We start from the raw sequence: 19,275 nt of genomic DNA on the forward strand, positions 1-19,275 counted from the left end.
TCCCAACGTGTTTGTGGATTCAGACTGGCAACAAGGTCAAAGATAATATATTTGCAATGAAATTCTGGTATGCACAATTAAACACTATGTTGTGTGCCTTGACTTTAAAGCTGGTACTACTTACTAAGCAAAACAAAGCATGATGCAATGGAAGGCAAAGTACTTATCCAATCTTAGTGCAAATCTAATTTCTCCTAGATCTAGCTCAATGCTGTATTTTTTTTTAAATTGTGATTGAACTTTTATCTATTTGGTCATAATTTAAAATGTAATTTCAAGCTGTTGTGGCACTTCAACCCACAGTTTATATAGTCTATAAATTCAACAACAGATCGGCTGGTGAAAAGTTAAAAAACTAAAGATGAACTGTTCTGATCTCCATATTATAAAAAAGGATAGAGAGGCACTGGAGAAGGTGCAAAAAGTATTTACTAGGATGATACCAGACTGAGGTGTTATAACCAGTAGGAAAGATTGAATAGGCTCGGGCTCTGTTCTCTCGAAAAGAGAAGGCTGAGCAGTGACCTGATAGAGGTCTTTAAGATTAAGAAAGGGTTTGCTCGGGTAGACGTAGAGAAGATGTTTCCACTTGCAGGGGAGACCAGAACTAGGAGCCATAAATATAAGATAGTCACTGATAAATCCAATAGGAATACAAGAGAAACTTGTTTACTCAAAGAGTGGTTAGAATGTGGAATCCTCTACCACAAGGAGTAGTTGAGGCGATTAGCATAGATGCATGTAAGGGAAGCTAGATAAACTTGAGGGAGAAAGGAATAGGATATGCTGACGGGCGTAGATGAAGAAGGGTGGGGGAAGGCTCGTGTGGAGCATGAATATTGGCATGGACCTGTTGGGCTAATTGGCCTATTTCTATGCTGTAAATACTATGCAAATTATGCAGAGAGAAATCACTACCAAAAATTACCAATGAAGAATTATCTATACAATATTTTATTTGAACTGGCGATGCTCCGCTGTGAGTCTTACATAAACAGATGACATTTGATAGTTATAAGCCACAGTAGCAACAGTAAGTTGCAGCGGCATCATGCCAAACATTGATGTAAATGCTGGTTTCAACAGAAAATGACAGCATCTGTGGCCGATCAACTAAGTTTTTTGAAATAACTAATTTTATTTGATAATTGAGAAATATGGCTTGGAGAGGTCGCTAAGGCCAATAGTGCAAAGGAACAGATTTAGCTGCAGTGTCGTCACCAGGCCAGATGTAGCGTATTATATACCAATATACTAAAGGAAGAATCACATTTAAGCCAATATGCTTCTTGTGTGATTCTCATAATTCATCACCACAAATTGCACCACAAAAAGCATGTAACCACTAATAATTTACCCTAATCTTATAGAACTCAAAATGCTCTCTGCAGACACAAACCAACATTTACAATTATATTGCTGGGTGCTTTTTTGCCCACAGTTCAAGTGAACATAATGAGAATTTTTTTGCTTGTCCAATCAGAAAATCAGGACGTACAATGCAGCACTCGGGGCATGTTTGTGGACCATGTACATTTAAAAATCAATTCAAAATCTCAGCCATCAAAATCATTCTGTTCACTTCTCCAATAACCAGTCTGTGCTAAGATTGCTGTTAGGATATCTAAATGTTCTTCACTTACTGAAAGCAACATCCTAATTCATTAAAAGGTGTGACTGAAGCAATTAAGCTTTACAAATACTACTTGCAAATACTTCAGTTTGCATGACAGAAATTAAATTATATCCGATTATTCCATGAAATGGAAAGGGCTGTTGAAGCATGGAATGTTTTGCCACAGAGAGTGGTCGAGGCAGAGACCATTGCATCTCTTAAGGAAAAATTGGATAAATATTTGAAGCAGAGGAAAAGACAGGACAATGGGGAGAATGCAGGCCAGTAAGTAGCACACAGTTAGGTTTTCCTTCATGTAACCACCATCTTTAGATAAACAAATTCACATATTTCACCAGAACAGTAAAAACTCAGATTATTCCAGAGCTGGGGCCAGTGCGGCGTTCAACCCAGTTCCACACAATATTCACAGAAGTTATTATCCAGAATGCTCCAAAAGTACTTCCAATGTTAATAACTTGACCAATGCTTGTAAGAAGTCTAAGCACTATCTGCAGAGCATATCTGTTTGAGCCAGGGATACAGCAAGCTATGGTGGCAATTTATTTCCAATCAGAAAGCTGTATCTGAGAGAATTGTTTTTGTTTATCCGATGGGAAAATCAGAACATGTATTTGAAGCACCATATTGTTTCTAAATGACTGGCAGCAAGATTGGTTATTCTTTTTAGGCAGTGCCCCGGAGTCGAGGATGACTTGCTTCCACTCTAATATAGGAGTTCCAAGGTGACTAATGAGCCCTATGCAAGATCTACAAACTCTGCCACAGATGCAGCAGGTGGTGGTTAAAGGGACGGGTGGGTGGGGTGCTTGGTTTGTCATATGCTCCTTCCGCTGTTTGTACTTGGCTTCCGCGTGATCTCGGTGAAAAAACAAAAATCGGTGTTCGGTGCCTTCTTGACTGCTTCGCCTCCACTTTGAGTAGTCTTGGGCCAGAGTCGGTGAGGACATTTTTTTCAAGGAGGCTTTGAGGACGTCCTTGAAGCAATTTTTCTGCCCTCCTGGGACTCGCTTGCCATGACGGAGCTCGTAGTAGAGTGCTGGTTTCGGGAGTCTTGTATCAGGCATGCGGACAATGTGGCTGATTGAGCATGATCAATGCCTCAATGCTGGGGATGTTGACCTGAGAGATCATGGATGTTGATACGCCTATCCTGCTAATGGATTTGCAGGATTTTGCAGAGGCAGCATTGGTGGTACTTCTCCAGTGCTTTGAGGTGCCTAATGTACATAAGTCCATGTCTCTGAAGCATATAGGAGGGCGGGTATCACTGCTGCTTTGTAGGCCATGAGCTTGGTGCCAGGTTTGAGATCTTGGTCTTCAAACACACTTTTCCTCAGGTGACCGAAGGCTGCACACTGAAGGTGGTGTTGGATTTCATCACTGATGTCTGCCCTCGTTGACAGAAGGATCTCAAGGTATGGAAAGTGGTCCACACCGTCCCAAGGTCTCGTCGTGGATCTTGATAATCGGGGGGGGGGGGGGGGGCAGTGCTGTGCGCCAGTGGCAGGTTGGTAGAGAACCGTTGTCTTACAGATGTTAAATGTAAGGCCCAATCTCGTGTACACTTCAGTGAAGGAATCAATGATGGTTTAGAGTTCGGCCTCAGAATGCGCACAAACGCATGCATATTAACAGAACACTCAAGCCACAAGCCACTGGCCTGGGGAGGGAAATATTGCGACAGAAATTTTAAACACAGAAAAGACAACTCAAAGGGCAAGCTGAATGATTTTCTTCTGAATTTTTTTTTATATTGTTATTGTGTTAGAAATTTTATATCAATACATAAGTTGCAGTTACTGACAAAACCAAGGGCTCAATTTTCCCCAGTGATTTGCACCGTTTTTTTGGAACAGGCTGTTTTTTTTTTGGCCTAAGTTAAAACACCACAGTTTCCCCAATCAATTTGCCTCAGCATAACTCAGTTACGATTTTTTTAGATAAGTTGTTGCAATATATTTTAATGTGTTTTTAAATTGATGCAATATATTTTAATGTGTTGCGAGCTGGCTGTGTGTTTCACTTTGCAGCCTCAGCTCGCATTGTGTCCCTAGTTACCATGGCAGCCCGATCTTTTTGACGCAGATCAAGGCTCCATCCTAAAAACTAAAGGACAGGTTAGGCCATGCCAAAATAAAGAAATCAAACGGGTAAACTTAGTTGATCCTTGACATGTTAGCCTTGTTTGATTACACATCTCATATCGTAAAGCAATGAGAAAGGTCTAATTAGCAATCTTGTTGTGCGAGGCCTTTTGGGGAAGAGTGATCATAATATGATAGAATTCCTTATTAAGATGGAGAGTAACAGTTAATTCAGAGACTAGGATCCTGAGCTTAAGGAAAGGTAACTTCGATGGTATGAGACGTGAATTGGCTAGAATAGACTGGCAAATGATACTTAAAGGGTTGACGGTGGATAGGCAATGGCAAACATTTAAAGATCACATGGATGAACTTCAGCAATTGTACATCCCTGTCTGGAGTCAAAGTAAAATGGGGAAGATGGCTCAACCGTGGCTAACAAGGGAAATTAAGGATAGTGTTAAATCCAAGGAAGAGGAATATAAATTGGCCAGAAAAAGCAGCAAACCTGAAGCCTGGGAGAAATTTAGAATTCAGCAGAGGAGGACAAAGGGTTTAATTAGGAGGGGGAAAATAGAGTATGAGAGGAAGCTTGCTGGGAACATAAAAACTGACTGCAAAAGCTTCTATAGATATGTGAAGAGAAAAAGATTAGTGAAGACAAACGTAGGTCCCTTGCAGTCAGATTCAGGTGAATTTATAATGGGGAACAAAGAAATGGCAGACCAGTTGAACAAATACTTTGGTTCTGTCTTCACAAAGGAAGCTACAAATAACTTTCCGGAAGTACTTGGGGACCGAGGGTCTAGTGAGGAGGAGGAACTGAAGGATGTCATTATTAGGCAGAAAATTGCGTTAGGGAAATTGATGAGATTGAAGAACGATAAATCCCCGGGGCCTGATAGTCTGCATCCCAGAGTACTCAAGGAAGTGGCCCTAGAAATAGTGGATGCATTGGTGATCATTTTCCAACAGTTTATCGACTCTGGATCAGTTTTTATGGACTGGAGGGTAGCTAATGTAACACCACTTTTTTAAAAAGGAGGGAGAGAAAACGGGTAATTATAGACCGGTTAGCCTGACATCAGTAGTGGGGAAAATGTTGGAATCAATTATTAAAGATGAAATAACAGCGCATTTGGAAAGCAGTGACAGGATTGGTCCAAGTCAACATTTATTTATAAAAGGAAAATCATGCTTGACAAATCTTCTGGAATTTTTTGAGGATGCAACTAGTAGAGGTGGACAAGGGAGCACCAGTGGATGTGGTGTATTTGGACATTCAAAAGGCTTTTGACAAGGTTCCACACAAGAGATTGGTGTGCAAAATTAAAGCACATGGTATTGGGGGTAATGTACTGACGTGGCTAGAGAACTGGTTGGCAGACAGGAAGCAGAGAGTCGGGATAAACGGGTCCTTTTCAGAATGGTAGGCAGTGACTAGTGGAGTGCCGCAGGGCTCAGTGCTGGGACCCCAGCTATTTACAATATACATTAATGATTTAGATGAAGGAATTGAGCGTAATATCTCCAAGTTTGCAGATGACACTAAACTGGGTGGAGGCATGAGCTGTGAGGAGGACGCTAAGAGGCTGCAGGGTGACTTGGACAGGTTAGGTGAGTGGGCAAATGCATGGCAGATGCAGTATAATATGGATAAATGTGAGGTTATCCACTTTGGGGGCAAAAACACGAAGGTAGAATATTATCTGAATGGTGGCAGATTAGGAAAAGGGGAGGTGCAATGAGACCTGGGTGTCATGGTAAATCAGTCATTGAAAGTTGGCATGCAGGTACAGCAGGCGGTGAAGGCGGCAAATGGCATGTTGGCCTTCATAGCTAGGGGATTTGAGTATAGGAGCAGGGAGGTCTTACTGCAGTTGTACAGGGCCTTTGGTGAGGCCTCACCTGGAATATTGTGTTCAGTTTTGGTCTCCTAATCTGAGGAAGGATGTTCTTGCTATTGAGGGAGTGCAGCGAAGGTTCACCAGACTGATTCCAGGGATGGCTGGGCTGTCATATGAGGAGAGACTGGATCGACTGGGCCTTTATTCACTGGAGTTTAGAAGGATGAGAGGGGATCTCAAAGAAACATATAAAATTCTGACGGGACTGGACAAGTTAGATGCACGAAGAATGTTCCCGATGTTTGGGAAGCCCAGAACTAGGGGACACTGTCTAAGGATAAGGGGTAAGCCATTTAGGACTGAGATGAGGAGAAACTTCTTCACTCAGAGAGTTGTTAATCTGTGGAATCCCCTACCGCAGAGAGTTGTTGATGCTAGTTCGTTGGATATATTCAAGAGGAAGAGGAAGTTAGATGTGGCCCTTACGGCTAAGGGGATCAAGGGGTATGGAGAGAAAGCAGGAAAGGTGTACTGAGGGAATGATCAGCCATGATCTTATTGAATGGTGGTGCAGGCTTGATGGGCCGAATGGCCTACTCCTGCATCTATTTTCTATGTTTCTATGAGAGGAATTTTCAATTTTTTCCTGAATCAGCCACAGGTTATTGAGATTGTGTGGTTAAGGTGCGTCTTAATGATGTACGAGGTTTCACCGTTGTTTGACTGGGGCAGGTTTGATGCTCCTTTCTCATCATTTTTGTATGTTTGTATATGGGCATGCAATTCCAAAAAAAAAATCAACAATTTCATCTTATTTTATCTGTATACTGGTCTCAAACTTGCAGAGTTCCTAAAGAACAATTTATGAATCTATCATTTGAATAGTCAGTCAGCATGGCCCCACAGACAAGGTGAAGTACATAAAACAAACAAAAAGGTGCAGAGGTCTGACAATTTAGAATCATACAATGGTTACAGCACAGTAGGAGGCCATTCGGCCCATCAAGCCTGTACCAGCTCTCTGGAACAGCACTTTAGCTAGTCCGACTCCCCGCCCTTTCCCCATAGCACTGCAATTTTTTTTTTCCAGGTACTTATCCAATTTCCTTTTGAAACCACAACTGAATTGCCTCCACCACTCTTTCAGACAGTGAATTCCAGATCCTAACCACTCGCCGCGTAAAAAGGTTTTCCTTATGTCACCTTTGGTTATTCTGCCAATCACCTTAAATCTGTGTCCTTTGGCTCTCGACCCTTCTGCCAATGGGAACAGTTTCTCTGTCTAGACCTCTCATGATTTTGAACACCTTCATCAAATCTCTTCTCAACCTTCTCTGCTCTAAAGAGAATAAACTCAGCTTCTCCAGTCTATTCACATAGCTGAAGTAATGCATTAGATTATATGTAAAGTATACATAATTTGTAAATTAAAATGTCAGAAATGATGCTGTAAATTTAGAAGTGAACTATTTTATATCAACTTTTGCAGTGTAACACCTGACATTAAACTTTACATTAAATTTAATTTTATAGTAAAAATAGTACAGGCTTTAAGGGAAATTAACCTGGACAAAATTACAGAGATTATAATCAACTACAAATGAACTATTTAACAGAGTGCTGAATTTTCAAAATGTGCAAGTTTGGTAATATATAGTTTTTTTTTAAAAACAGTAGAAACTCAATTATCTCCTGTAACAGAAGGGCTCCTCTACATCCCCCCCCCCCCCCAAAAGGTTCCATTGTACACTATTTTAATTACCTATAATCAATATTTTGCTTGCATTTTATACTGCTGTCTGTACAAGCATTTAATTGCATGTACTGTACTCAATTTCTCAGATCGGATGCAATCAGATTTTTTACGACCAATTTTTATTACCCGTTTCTTTTCCCACCAAGGCCCAACTGCAGTTAGTCTTCGAACTTAGAACTGACTAGCAAAAAATTACAAATAAATCAGAAAAGTGGACAAATAAATCAGTTCCATTAAAATGGCATTCTGTAGAGCCTCCCATAGAAACATAGAAAATAGGTGCAGGAGTAGGCCATTCGGCCCTTCAAGCCTGCACCACCATTCAATATGATCATGGCTGATCATGCAACTTCAGCACCCCATTCCTGCTTTCTCTCCATACCCCTTGATCCCTTTAGTCGTAAGTGCCACATCTAACTCCCTTTTGAATATATCACAGATGAATGTCAAAAAAGTGTAACAAAAGAATTACAAGAAACCATAAAACATTTGCTTTGTTTTTTTTTAATATCTGCTAACTTTTCATTCTGCCAGATGATATACTAGTCCCTGTCCAAGAAAGCAAGCAATTTGCTGCTAGGTCTCTGCCAATGCTACTTTGACCACAACTGATCAGCTCCACTGGGCAGGCCACAGTGTCCGCATGCCAGACACGAGACTCCTAAAGTAAGCACTCTACTTGGAACTCCTTCACGGCAAACAAGCCAAAGGTGGGCAGAGGAAACATTACAAGAACACCCTCAAAGCCTCCTTGATAAAGTGCAACATCCCCACCGACACCTGGGAGTCCCTGGCCAAAGACAGCCCTAAGTGGAGGAAGTGCATGCGGGGAGTGCTGAGCACCTCGAGTCTCAGTGCCGAGAGCATGCAGAAATCAAGCATAGGCAGCGGAAAGAGCGTGCTGCAAACTTGTCCCACCCTCCCTTACTCTCAACGACTATCTGTCCCACCTGTGACAGGGACTGTGGTTCTCATATTGGACTGTTCAGCCACCCAAGGACTCATTTTAAGAGTGAAAGCAAGCCTTCCTCGATTCAGAGGGCCTGCCTATGATCTATACTTTATCAATACTCAGGTGTAAATGTTTTAAAGGTTTGAGTCAGTCTGAAACTACAAGCCACAATGATGAGTTGGCCACAACATATACATGCATTACACAGCAGCAGTCTGTAGGTCTGCTATTCAGGTAGCACAAGATCGCTCTGCAAAACCATTAGTAACTTCAGATTCTCTCACTACAGGTTTGCTACTTGTCTCAATTTAAAATCATTTTGCTCAATATATGCCTATGGTTTTGCAAACTCCTTCAGAAATCTACTTCTTTGTAATGTGCTGAGTCTGGAAGCACTAAATACTCCACAGGAGTAAATTGAGAAACTGATGAAATGGTTTGAGAGACAGAGCATAACTCCCATGATGTTTCATAACTGTTTTTTCTCTTTATAGATGTTGGCAGACCTACTGTATATTTTCAGCATTTTCTATTATTATTTATGATACCTAACTACCCAGTACTATGCTTGTGCAATAGTCTTTTAATTTATCTCTTTCAACAATTTTCAGAGGAAGTAAAGCAATAATAGAGAATAAAAATTTGTGGGACCTAAAGCGTCAATATTGTCTTACCTGCAAAATCAAGCCCTTTATCAACATGTTTAACTCTGTAATGTGCTCTCAAGATGACAGGGTCCTGGTAGGCTTCAGTCACACTACAAAAGGGACAATGCATGTGGCTACCTTTAGAATTAGCAGAACATTTCTCATCCTGGCAGAGAACTGGATTGTAGTTATGCTCTGTTCCTTTAACCCTCACTGATGGATGAGTCTGCATACAAAATCAAGGTAGAAAACATAATTAGACAAATGTAACCCAAATACCCTCTCCAAAGAACCATTCGGCCATAAATACAACATTTGTGACCTTGCAGTACCATACTTGTTCAACTCATTGTTGAAACAAATCTGAAAGCTACGGGGGAAGACAGCACATATACAGAAAGTGGGGACTGTACCACACATAAATGAACTGCAACACATTTTTTTTTCTAACACGGCTTCCCAGTCTCATTCTTCAGACATAGGGAGGTAAAATTGGATGGCAGTCACTGTGCTATCACATACATCGTTGTTGGTTCAACAACAAGATTAGCAGAGATCTTAAAGCTGGCCACATTTTTGGAAGGGTTGGTATTTGGGGCAAGATGAGCAAGGGCTATATTTTCTTCTGCGTGTCAGTTTTTACAAAAATGTAGTTGCAAATAAACAGAAAAAGATGACCAGTCAAATTGATAATGAACCTGTACATTATAACGATTATGTTGAGCATTTGTCACAACTTGAGAAATTATGGGCCCAAGTTTCCACATGATTCGCGCCTGATTTTTAGGAGCAACTGGTGGAGAACGGACTATTTTAGAAATCGCAATTCTCCACATTTTTTTTTCTGCAGTTCTAGTCAGGTAGAACAGTTCTAGTTTAGAACAGAATTTTTTCTTTAAAAGGGGCGTGTCCGGCCACTGACGCCTGATTTGAAAGTTTCCACAGTGAAAATGTACTCCAAACTAAAGTAGAATGGAGCCAGTGAAGATTTTTGTAGAACTGAAAAAACCTGTTCTACACATTAAAAAATCAGGCGCAGGTTACAAATTAGGTGTCCAGAACGAGGTGGGGGGGAGGGGGTGGGGAAGGGAACTCATTAAATTTAACAATAAATCCTTATTTATACTTCTACAAATATTATACAAATAAATCCAACCTGAATAAACATTTATAAGCCAAGAAAAGATTAAATAAACCATCTTCCTACCTGTGTGAAAGTGCTTCAGCTACCGCTGAGCAGGAGGGGGAGAGGGAGAGAGAGAGAGAGAGAGAGAGGGGGGGGTGGGGGAGGGAGGGAGGGAGGGAGGGAGGGAGGGAGAGAGAGAGCGAGAGAGAGAGAGAGGGGGAGAAGGGGAGAAGTGGAGGGGGAGAGGGGGGGGGGAGAGAGAGAGGGAGTGAGAGAGAGATAGGGGGAGGGAAGGAGAGAGAGAGGGGGAGGGAGGGAGAGAGAGAGGGGGTGGAGAGGGAGGGAGGAAGAGAAAGAGGGAGGGGGGGCGTCGGGTCGGGGAACAGGAGCGCAGGTCGGGTCAGTCGGGGGGGGGAGCGGGGCGGGGGTCGGGTCTCGGGAGCGCAGCGGGTGTCGGGTCGGGGGGGAGCGGGTGTCGGGTCGGGGGGGGGGGGGAGCGGGTGTCGGGTCGGTGCGGGGGGGGGGGGGGGGCGGGTCTCTGGTCGGGTCTCGGGTCGGGGGGGAGCGGGTCTCGGGGTGGGGGGAGCGGGTCTCGGGGTGGGGGAAGCGGGTGTCGGGTCGGGTCTGGTCGGGGGGGCGCGAGTGTCGGGTCTGGTCAGGCGGGGAGCAGGAGCTGGCCGTGGGAGGAGCCCCAGTGAGGCCATTGGGCCAGGGCTAGGGGCTGCGTGCTTCGGGCCCCTCCCACACAGTTCGGTGCCTGGAGCTACTGCACTTGCGTGCCGACTGTAGCGCGCATGTGCAGAGGTCCCGGCACTGTTTTCAGCGCAGGGACCTGGCTCCGCCCCCCCAAAGCTCGTGCTGGCTGCGCCGAGGGCCAGAGGACCTGTAAATAGGTGCAGAATACCGAGGATTTTTTTAGGCGCCGTTTTAGGCACGAAAAACGGGCGCCCAGCTCGGAGGGGCGCCCGTTTTTTTTCTTGTGGAAACTTGGGCCCAGTGAGACAAGGAAAGATAACCGCTTATTAAGAACTGTATTGCTGCATTAAAGTCCACCGTGAAAAAAATCATGCACTCCTACATGGGATGGGATGGGTTGGGTTGGGCAGGGGGGGGAGAAAAGAGAGGTTTACATCAAAACTGCATCTTGAGCTTCAATTCAGAATGGGGAGTAATCATACAAAGAAAAAGGTCAAGTTCACCATAGGTTTATTTAAAAATAATTAGTGGAGAAGATAGCTGCTTCTCTTTATTAAGCTGACAGCAATGACTTGCCTCAAGGGCAGTCAGGTTCATTTGCCATTCATGGAAATTCATTCCTTTCACAGTGTGAGAATTCTTAGCACCAGAAGGGCCATGGCATTGTGCCCCAGCATGATTAACACCTTTAAATGGGGAGGGATGAGGAGAAAACTGCAAGAGAAAATGAGCTCCATCATAATCTCAGTGTTCAATATGAAGGCAAAATGCACATGTCTGTTTATACTGTTTATGTACGATAACTTGCAGTTATTTAGCACCTTTAACATAGAAAAATGTCCCAAGATGCTTCCCAGCACCATAGACGCTGACATAAATTGACACTGAGCCAAAGGAAGAGATACAAGGAGGGTTAATTAAAAGGTTGGCGAAAGGTAGGTTTTAAGGGAGGAGGGATGGAGAGGCAGAGACATTTAGGAAGGGAACTCCAGAGCTTAGGTCCAAGACGGCTAAAGATAAAGGGAATGAGGGGGTTTAAAAGACGCCAGAGTTGGAGGAACAGAAAGTCCTCGAAGGTTTGGAGGAGGTTAGAAATAGAGAGGGCTGAGAATGAAGGGATTTGAACAGAAGGAGGAGAAAGATTCAAACATGGAGCTGCAGCACGGATGAGTATGGATTTGAGAGATGACAACATGGTCAAGCACTTTGGAGAGGAAAGGGAGGTTGGAGAGGAGGTGGTAGTTTGCAAGGACAAAGGGGTTGAGAGCGGGATTTTTGAGCAGAGTAGTTCTGAAAGGCAGTACCCGAGAAGAGGAAATCTATTATAAATGTCAGATTTTTGAGCGATGAGGGAGTAAAGGGTTGTGGGGAGTGGGCAGGGAAGTGAAGCTGAGCCCAAGGTCAGATCAGCCATGATCTTATTAAATGGCTGAGCAGGCTCGAGGGGCCAAATGGCCTACTCCTGCTCCTATTTCTTATGTTTTTATGTTCAGTGAGCATGGGGGCCAGTAAGTGAAGTTGTGTGGTCAGCAGTTTAGTGGGAATAGGGTAGCGAGAGCAGGAGGTGGATCTCGTGGACCAGACATGTGGCGAGATAGGAGAGAGCTATAGAAAGATGTGGGTTCAGGGCTAGGGCAGGCAAGAATATGGGGGATCGTAGCAGAGACAGCTGAATGTTATTAAAATTTAGACCATCCAAAGAATTCCATGAGCTCCTCGCACTTGTTGGAGGTGAGAGTATGGGGGGCAGGAGAGAGGGGTTTAAGGAGATGGTTTGTAGTGGAGAAAAGAAACTAGAGGTTATCTTTTTCTGGAATAGTGAGCAATTTTGGCAGAGGGTACTCCTTATGGTATAACAACATTTTTTTTTAAAGAAAACTTGTATTTATCTAGTGCCTTTTACAACCTCGGGACATCCCAAAGTGCTTTACAGCCAATTAAGTACTTTTTGAAGTGTAGGAAACGCAGCAGCTAATTTGCGCATAGCAAGCTCCCACAAACAGCAATCTGATAATGACCAAATAATCTGTTTTTAGATGTTGATTGGGGGACAAATATTGGCCAGGACACCAGGGATAACTCTTCTTCGAAATAGTGCCATGGGATCTTTTACGTTCACCTGAGAGAGCAGACGGCGACTCGGTTAATGTCCCATCCGAAAGAAAGCACCTCCGACAGTACAGTGCTCACTCAGTACTGGACTGGAATGTCAGCCTAGATTTTTGTGCTCAAGTCTCTGGCCACTACCTTCTGACTCATGGACAAGAGCGCTACTACCTGAGCCACAGCTGACAATTTATTCAACAAACTTAAATTTTCTGATCTTGAAATTCTCATTGACTGTTACACATACTTTCATTTGAATTCTGGATGTTTGTTAATTTTGCAGGAGTAAAAATATGACATGGTTTACAAGGGCATTAATGAATAGCTAGGTTACATATAAATATAGTAGATTATTGCTAAAACATCCTTCAATTCTTCAACTGCACATGTTAAAAATTACACATGCAATTTGGAACAAAAATGTTTTAGTTAATTGTACTGCATAAAGCTGTATTTCTTTAAAAAAAAAACTAACCCTAAATACACCCCATGCATAGCCGGCACCTCGATTAGTCATGGAAATTAATTGATTCATTTCTCAAAGTAAATACACATCTCCATGGTGCCATCTACAAGGACCTCATGGCTTAGGTAGTAAACTGGGCTTTCCAATATTTTTTTTTAAATGCTTTATTTTTGACCCTCCACAGCTGGTTTAATGGAATGTTCATCATTTACAGATGTACATTTGAGAAGTAGAAAAGCACATTATAACAACAACAACTTTTATTTATATAGCGCCTTTAAATGTAGTGAAACGTCCCAAGGTGCTTCACAGGAGTATTATGCAATAAAAATTTGACAGTGAGCTGCATAAGTAGAAATTAGCGCAGGGAAAGAGGTAGGTTTTAAGAAGCGTCTTGAAGGAGGAAAGAAAGGTAGAGACATGGAGAGGTTTAGGCAGTGAGCTCCAGAGCTTGGGGCCTAGGCAACAGAAGGCACAACCACCAATAGTTGAGCGATTATAATCAGGGATGCTCAGGAGGGCAGAATTACATCTACACCGCCCATTTTTTTGCCATTCTTAAAATAAGGTTTCTAACAATTGCATGAGCTCACCATTCTGAATGGCAGCTCTAAAATATCAAGAGTGTTAGTGATTTGTTACTAAGACAAAAGTATTTCCCTAAAAGATTCATGTTTACTCTGAACAAAAAATAAAGCACAATGGCACGAATAAAGATCAGTTTCTATTATACAAGAAAAATTATATAACCTGAATTACAATTCTAAAAAAAAACTTGCCATTTTAATTTGGATAATTTAAAATACTAACATTCAGAAAACCATGGAAGAGACTGCACATTTTCAGAACACTAGTTTGGACAACAAACGAACAGCTGTAAAAAAAAAAGTTTCCCCAGGAGTTGCTCCATTTTTTTTGGAGCAACTAGATTTTTTTGGAGTAACTTAAAAAAAAAATCACAATTCTCCCCATTTAAGTTGCTCCAGTGTAAGTGAGTTAGTTAGGTTTTTTTTCAGTTTTTTTTTCCAAAAAGGGGGCATTATCAGCCACTTACGCCTGGTTTGACCATTTAAGCAAGTTTAGCCAGCTAAAACTTACTCCAAATTAAGTTAGGCCAGAGTAAGTAGCCACTTTTGTACATTCTGAAAAACCCTGCAGTGAATTAAGAGATCAGCACAGGTAGCCTCCAAATAACAGTGCTATGATAGGAATGCTAGTTTTTTTTTTAAATCCCAAGCAGCGGGACTGGATAGGGTGTAGGTGCTATCAGCCTTATTAAACTGAGTATATTTTTAGTAAAGATAGCTAGATATTAAAGTACTTGAAAATCTTTGAAGATTCTTTCCCTTCCCCCCCCCCCCCGCAGGATCAACACGCTTTCCTGCCCCCCACCCCCCCAATCCATCAAAACTCTTCCCCTCCCACCTCCCTCAAAACTCTTCCACCTCCCCCCCACCACCAACCTGTCTCTTGTAGCCCTCAGCGTGGGAAAGCAGCAGAGCGGCAGGCCACTCGGCCTGAGATAGGGGCAGCAAGCGTCAGCCCCTCCCACAGATTCTGGGGGCTAGGAGCTACTGCGCATGCGCGCACACTCTAGCGCGCATGTGCAGAGGTCCCAACACTGTTTTCAGCGCCAGGATCTGGCTCCGCCCCATCGAGGAGAGGCTGGTGAGCGGCCAAACTCGGCCCGAAGATTTCTGGCGCCCTTGGAGTTCGACAAAAGCACGCACCTCTGGTGAGTGCGCCAGAAATCTGTACTGGCCAAATTTGGGCTCAAAGCATGCAATGTACAGAAAGTGTAACTACTGCCTGGCTAAGTTTCAGCTTAACTTGGTCAATAGCTTTCTCACTACTGAGTCAGATGGTTGTGGGTTGAAGCCCAACATTCCTCCATCAATCAACACGATTGACAACAGATCAACTGGTCATTCATCCCATTTTCTGTTAATGCGATTTTGTTGCGTTCAAATTGGTTGCCATGTTTTCCTGCATACCAACAGTGACTGCGCTTCAAAAGTAACTCATTGGTTGTAAAGCACTTGGAAGTCCCGAGGACAGGAAAGCAATGCAAGTGCAGCATTTTTGCCCTTTGCATTATTTAAAAATACTGTTCAGTTGTAGTAACTGCAGTTGCTGCTATTTTTATCTTTCCAGTTCAATTCTCCCAGGCAAAACTGCAGCAAGAGGACAATCACTTCACTGAACAAATACAAATTAGGGCTGGCCAAAAAAAGTCATAGATTTCCTTTATATAAAAATAAAAAAAGTGTACAAATCTGTTGCCATTTTGTAACAGCTGCTGTAAATCAAAGTAGTGTATCAAATTTGCTATTTTGGCACTCTTGCAAACCACATTCATCCATTCAAATTCTATCTGTGTAATAAGTTTACTTATTGAAAACAGTTTTGAATGAAAAAACTTTATTTATTTCTTAAACATTAAATAAAAATAGAATATAATGTACTATGGCTTTTTACCCATCCCCCATTATATCAGTGACTCCAGTCCAAAAAGTACTCATTGGCTGTAAAGCGCTTTGAGACGTCCGGTGGTCATGAAAGATGCTACATAAATGCGTCCGTCTTTCTTTTTTTATCACTGCCTTGCATTACAGATTGTGTGTTCTATATATTACACTAGTACATGGAACTTTCTTTCAAAATCTTCATTTACATTACATTTTATAGTTTGCATTAAATAAATTCGTACCCAATGGAAGCAAAAAGTAAGCTGTCAAAAGTTATGTTAACTTTTATCTAGGCTTTGCAAATTTGTCAGTTTTCAAATATGAAAAGCTCTCAGGCTTAACTGCTGTCAGATCACATTAAAATTAAAATGGCATCTGAGCCATATCTGGATATGTACTGTGCAGTGAATTCTTCATCATCGTACCGGATCATTGTGGGAGAAAGAACTTCATGACATCAGCCCTAAATTTGATTTTCGGCAACTTGACCTGGTTTCTCTTGAATCTTTGCTTCAAATTGATCTTTTCTAGAACATACTGTAACAAAGTACTCAAGGTGCGGTCCGACCAGAGCCATTTACAGTTTCAGCATGATATCCTTCCACTTGTATTCTACTGATTTGGCTACAAAGTTCAGCTTTCAATGCTTTGTTCTGGTCCTTTAATGTAGCTTTGGTCTCATTGTCTTTACAATATCAGTGTTCTGGACCCTTATCTCATACCTTTAGTGGAGACTTTATGGGACCAAAAAGCATCTGCTAAAAAAAGGTGCAAGGGAAATCATAAGAACATAAGAAATAGGAGCAGGAAGTAGGCCATATGGCCCCTCAAGGCTGCTCCGCCATTCAATAAGATCATGGCTGATTATCAACCTCAACTCCACTTTCCCGCCCGATTTTGATATCCCTCGATTCCTCTAGACTCCAAAAATCTATCTATCTCAGCCTTGAATATATTGAGACTCAGCATCCAAAGCCCTCTGAGGCAGAGAATTCCGAAGATTCACAACCCTCTGAGTGAAGAAATTCCTCCTCATCTCGGCTTTAAATGGCCTACCCCTTTATCCTGAGAATGTGCCCCTAGTTCTAGACACTCCAGCCAGGAGAAACAACCGCTCAGCATCAACCCTGTCAATCCCCTTCAGAATCTTAATTAATGAGATCACACCTCATTCTTCTAAACTCCAGAAAGTATAGGCCTATGCTACACAATCTCTCATCATAAGACAGCCCTCTCGTTCCAGGATTCAATCTAGTGAACCTCCGTTGTACCGCCTCCAAGGCAAGTATATCCTTCCTTAGATAAGGAGACCAAAACTGTGCACAGCATTCCAGGTGTGGTCTCACCAAGGCCCTGAACAATTGTAGCAAGACTTCTTTACTCTTATACTCCAACCCCCTTGCAATAAAAGGACAACATGCCATTTGCCTTCCTTAATGCTTGCTTTCTGTGTTTCTTGCACAAGAACACCCAAATCTTTCTGAATATCAACATTTAAAAGTTTCTCACCATTTAAAAAATATTCTGTTTTTCTATTCTTCCGACCAAAGGTGAATAACCTCACGTTTCCCTACAGTATACACCATCTGCCATCTTACTGCCCACCCACTCAGTCTATCTATATCCCTTTGCAGATGCTTTGTGTTCTTCTCACAGCTTTGTGCCACCTAGCTTTGTATAGTCAGCAAACTTGGATACATTACACTCAGTCACTTAATCTAGGTCATTAAATATAGATTGCAAATAGCTGAGGCCCCAGTACAGATCCTTGTGGCACCCCATTCGTTACAGCCTGCCAACCTGAAAAAGACCCGTTTATCCTTACTCTCTGTTTTCTGTCCGGTAACCAATCCTCTATGCCTGCTAACATTACCTCCAATCCCATGAGTCCTTATCTTGCAAACAATAACTTTTTTGTGGCACACAATCAAATGCCTTTTGGAAATTCAAATATACTGCATTCACTGGTTCCTCTTTATTTACCCTGCTAGTTACATCCTCAAAAAATTCTAATAGATTTGTCAAACACAATTTCCCTTTCATAAACCCATGTTGACTCTGCCTAATCATTTTCTAAGTGCCCTGATACCACTTCCTTAACAATGGATTCCAGCATTTTCCTGATGACTAATGTCAGGCTGACTGGCCTATAGTTCTCAGTTTTGTCTCTTCCCTCCGTTCCTGAATAGCGATGTTACATTTGCTACCTTCCAATCCGTTGGGACCTTTCTAGAATCGAGGGGATTTTGAAAGCTCAAAACCAATGCATCCACTATCTCTGCAGCCAATTCTTTTAGAACCCTCGGATGTAAGCAGTCAAATCCAGGGGATTTGTCGGCTTTTAGTCCCATTAGTTTCTCTAGTACTTTTTCTTTACTTATATTGATTACATTAAGTTCTTCACCCTCATTCGACCCTTGGATCCCCACCATTTTAGGTATGCTTTTTGCATCTTCTACTGTGAAGACAGATACAAAATATTTGTTTAATATTTCTGCCATTTCCTTATTCCCCATAATAATTTCTCCTGCTTCAGTCTCTAAGGGACCAATGTTTACTGTTGATACTTTCGTCCTTTTTACATACTTTTCGAAGCTCTTACAATCTGTTTTTATATTTCTTCTAGTTTTCTCTCGGTCTATTTTTTCCCTCATCAATTTTTTGGTCATCCTTTGCTGGTTTCTCAAACTCTCCCAATCCTCAGGCTTACTATTTTTCTTTGCAACATTATAAGCTTCTTTCAATCTAATGCTCTCCGTAACTTCTTTAGTTAGCCACAGATGGATCACTTTTCCTGTGGAGATTTTGCTTCGCAATGAAATGTATTTTTGTTGAGAATTATGAAATATTTCTTTAAATGCTTGCCACTGTTTATCTATTGCCATACCGTTTAATCTATTTTTCCAATTTCCTTAGGCATCTTGTCCTTCATACCTATATAATTGGCTTTGTTTAAGACTCTAGTTTTGGACTTAGGCAAGTCACTCTCCAACGTAATGTGAAATTCTATCGCATTATGATCACTCTGCCCCAGAGGATCCATTACTATGAGAATGCTAATTAACCCCGTCTCATTACACAATACAAGATCTAAAATAGTCTGTTCCCTGGTCTGGTTCCATAACGTATTGTTCTAGGAAACTGTACTGAATGCATTCCATAAATTCGTCCTCCAGACTACCTTTACCAATTTGATTTGTCCAGTCTGTATGAAGATTAAAGTCCCCCATGATCACTGTATTACCTTTGTTACAAGCTCCTATTATTTCTTGATTAATATTCTGTTCAATGGTATAGCTATTGTTAGGGGGCCTATATATTTCTCCCACCAGTGTTTTCTACCCCTTGTTATTCTTTATCTTCACCCATACTAATTCTACTTCCTGATCTTCTGAGCCAAGTTCCTTTCTCACTACTGTCCTTATGTCATCCTTTAGTATCAGGGCTATTCCCCTCCTTTACCATTCCGTCTATCTTTTCGAAACGTG

At 42.0% G+C, this 19,275-nt stretch overlaps 1 protein-coding gene across 2 annotated transcripts in view; it reads right to left on the bottom strand.

Moving 5' to 3' along the window:
* Positions 1-19,275, bottom strand: part of LOC139268300 (uncharacterized) — an 82,724-nt gene that overhangs the window by 49,835 nt on the left and 13,614 nt on the right. For both annotated transcript variants that reach the window (XM_070886362.1, XM_070886363.1), the window contains exon 2: positions 8,953-9,151. In XM_070886362.1, the coding sequence (XP_070742463.1) occupies positions 8,953-9,151 (199 nt within the window). The remainder of the gene's footprint in view (positions 1-8,952; positions 9,152-19,275) is intronic.

This window comes from Pristiophorus japonicus, chromosome 8, assembly GCF_044704955.1.
Source record: "Pristiophorus japonicus isolate sPriJap1 chromosome 8, sPriJap1.hap1, whole genome shotgun sequence".
NCBI lineage: Eukaryota > Metazoa > Chordata > Chondrichthyes > Pristiophoridae > Pristiophorus > Pristiophorus japonicus.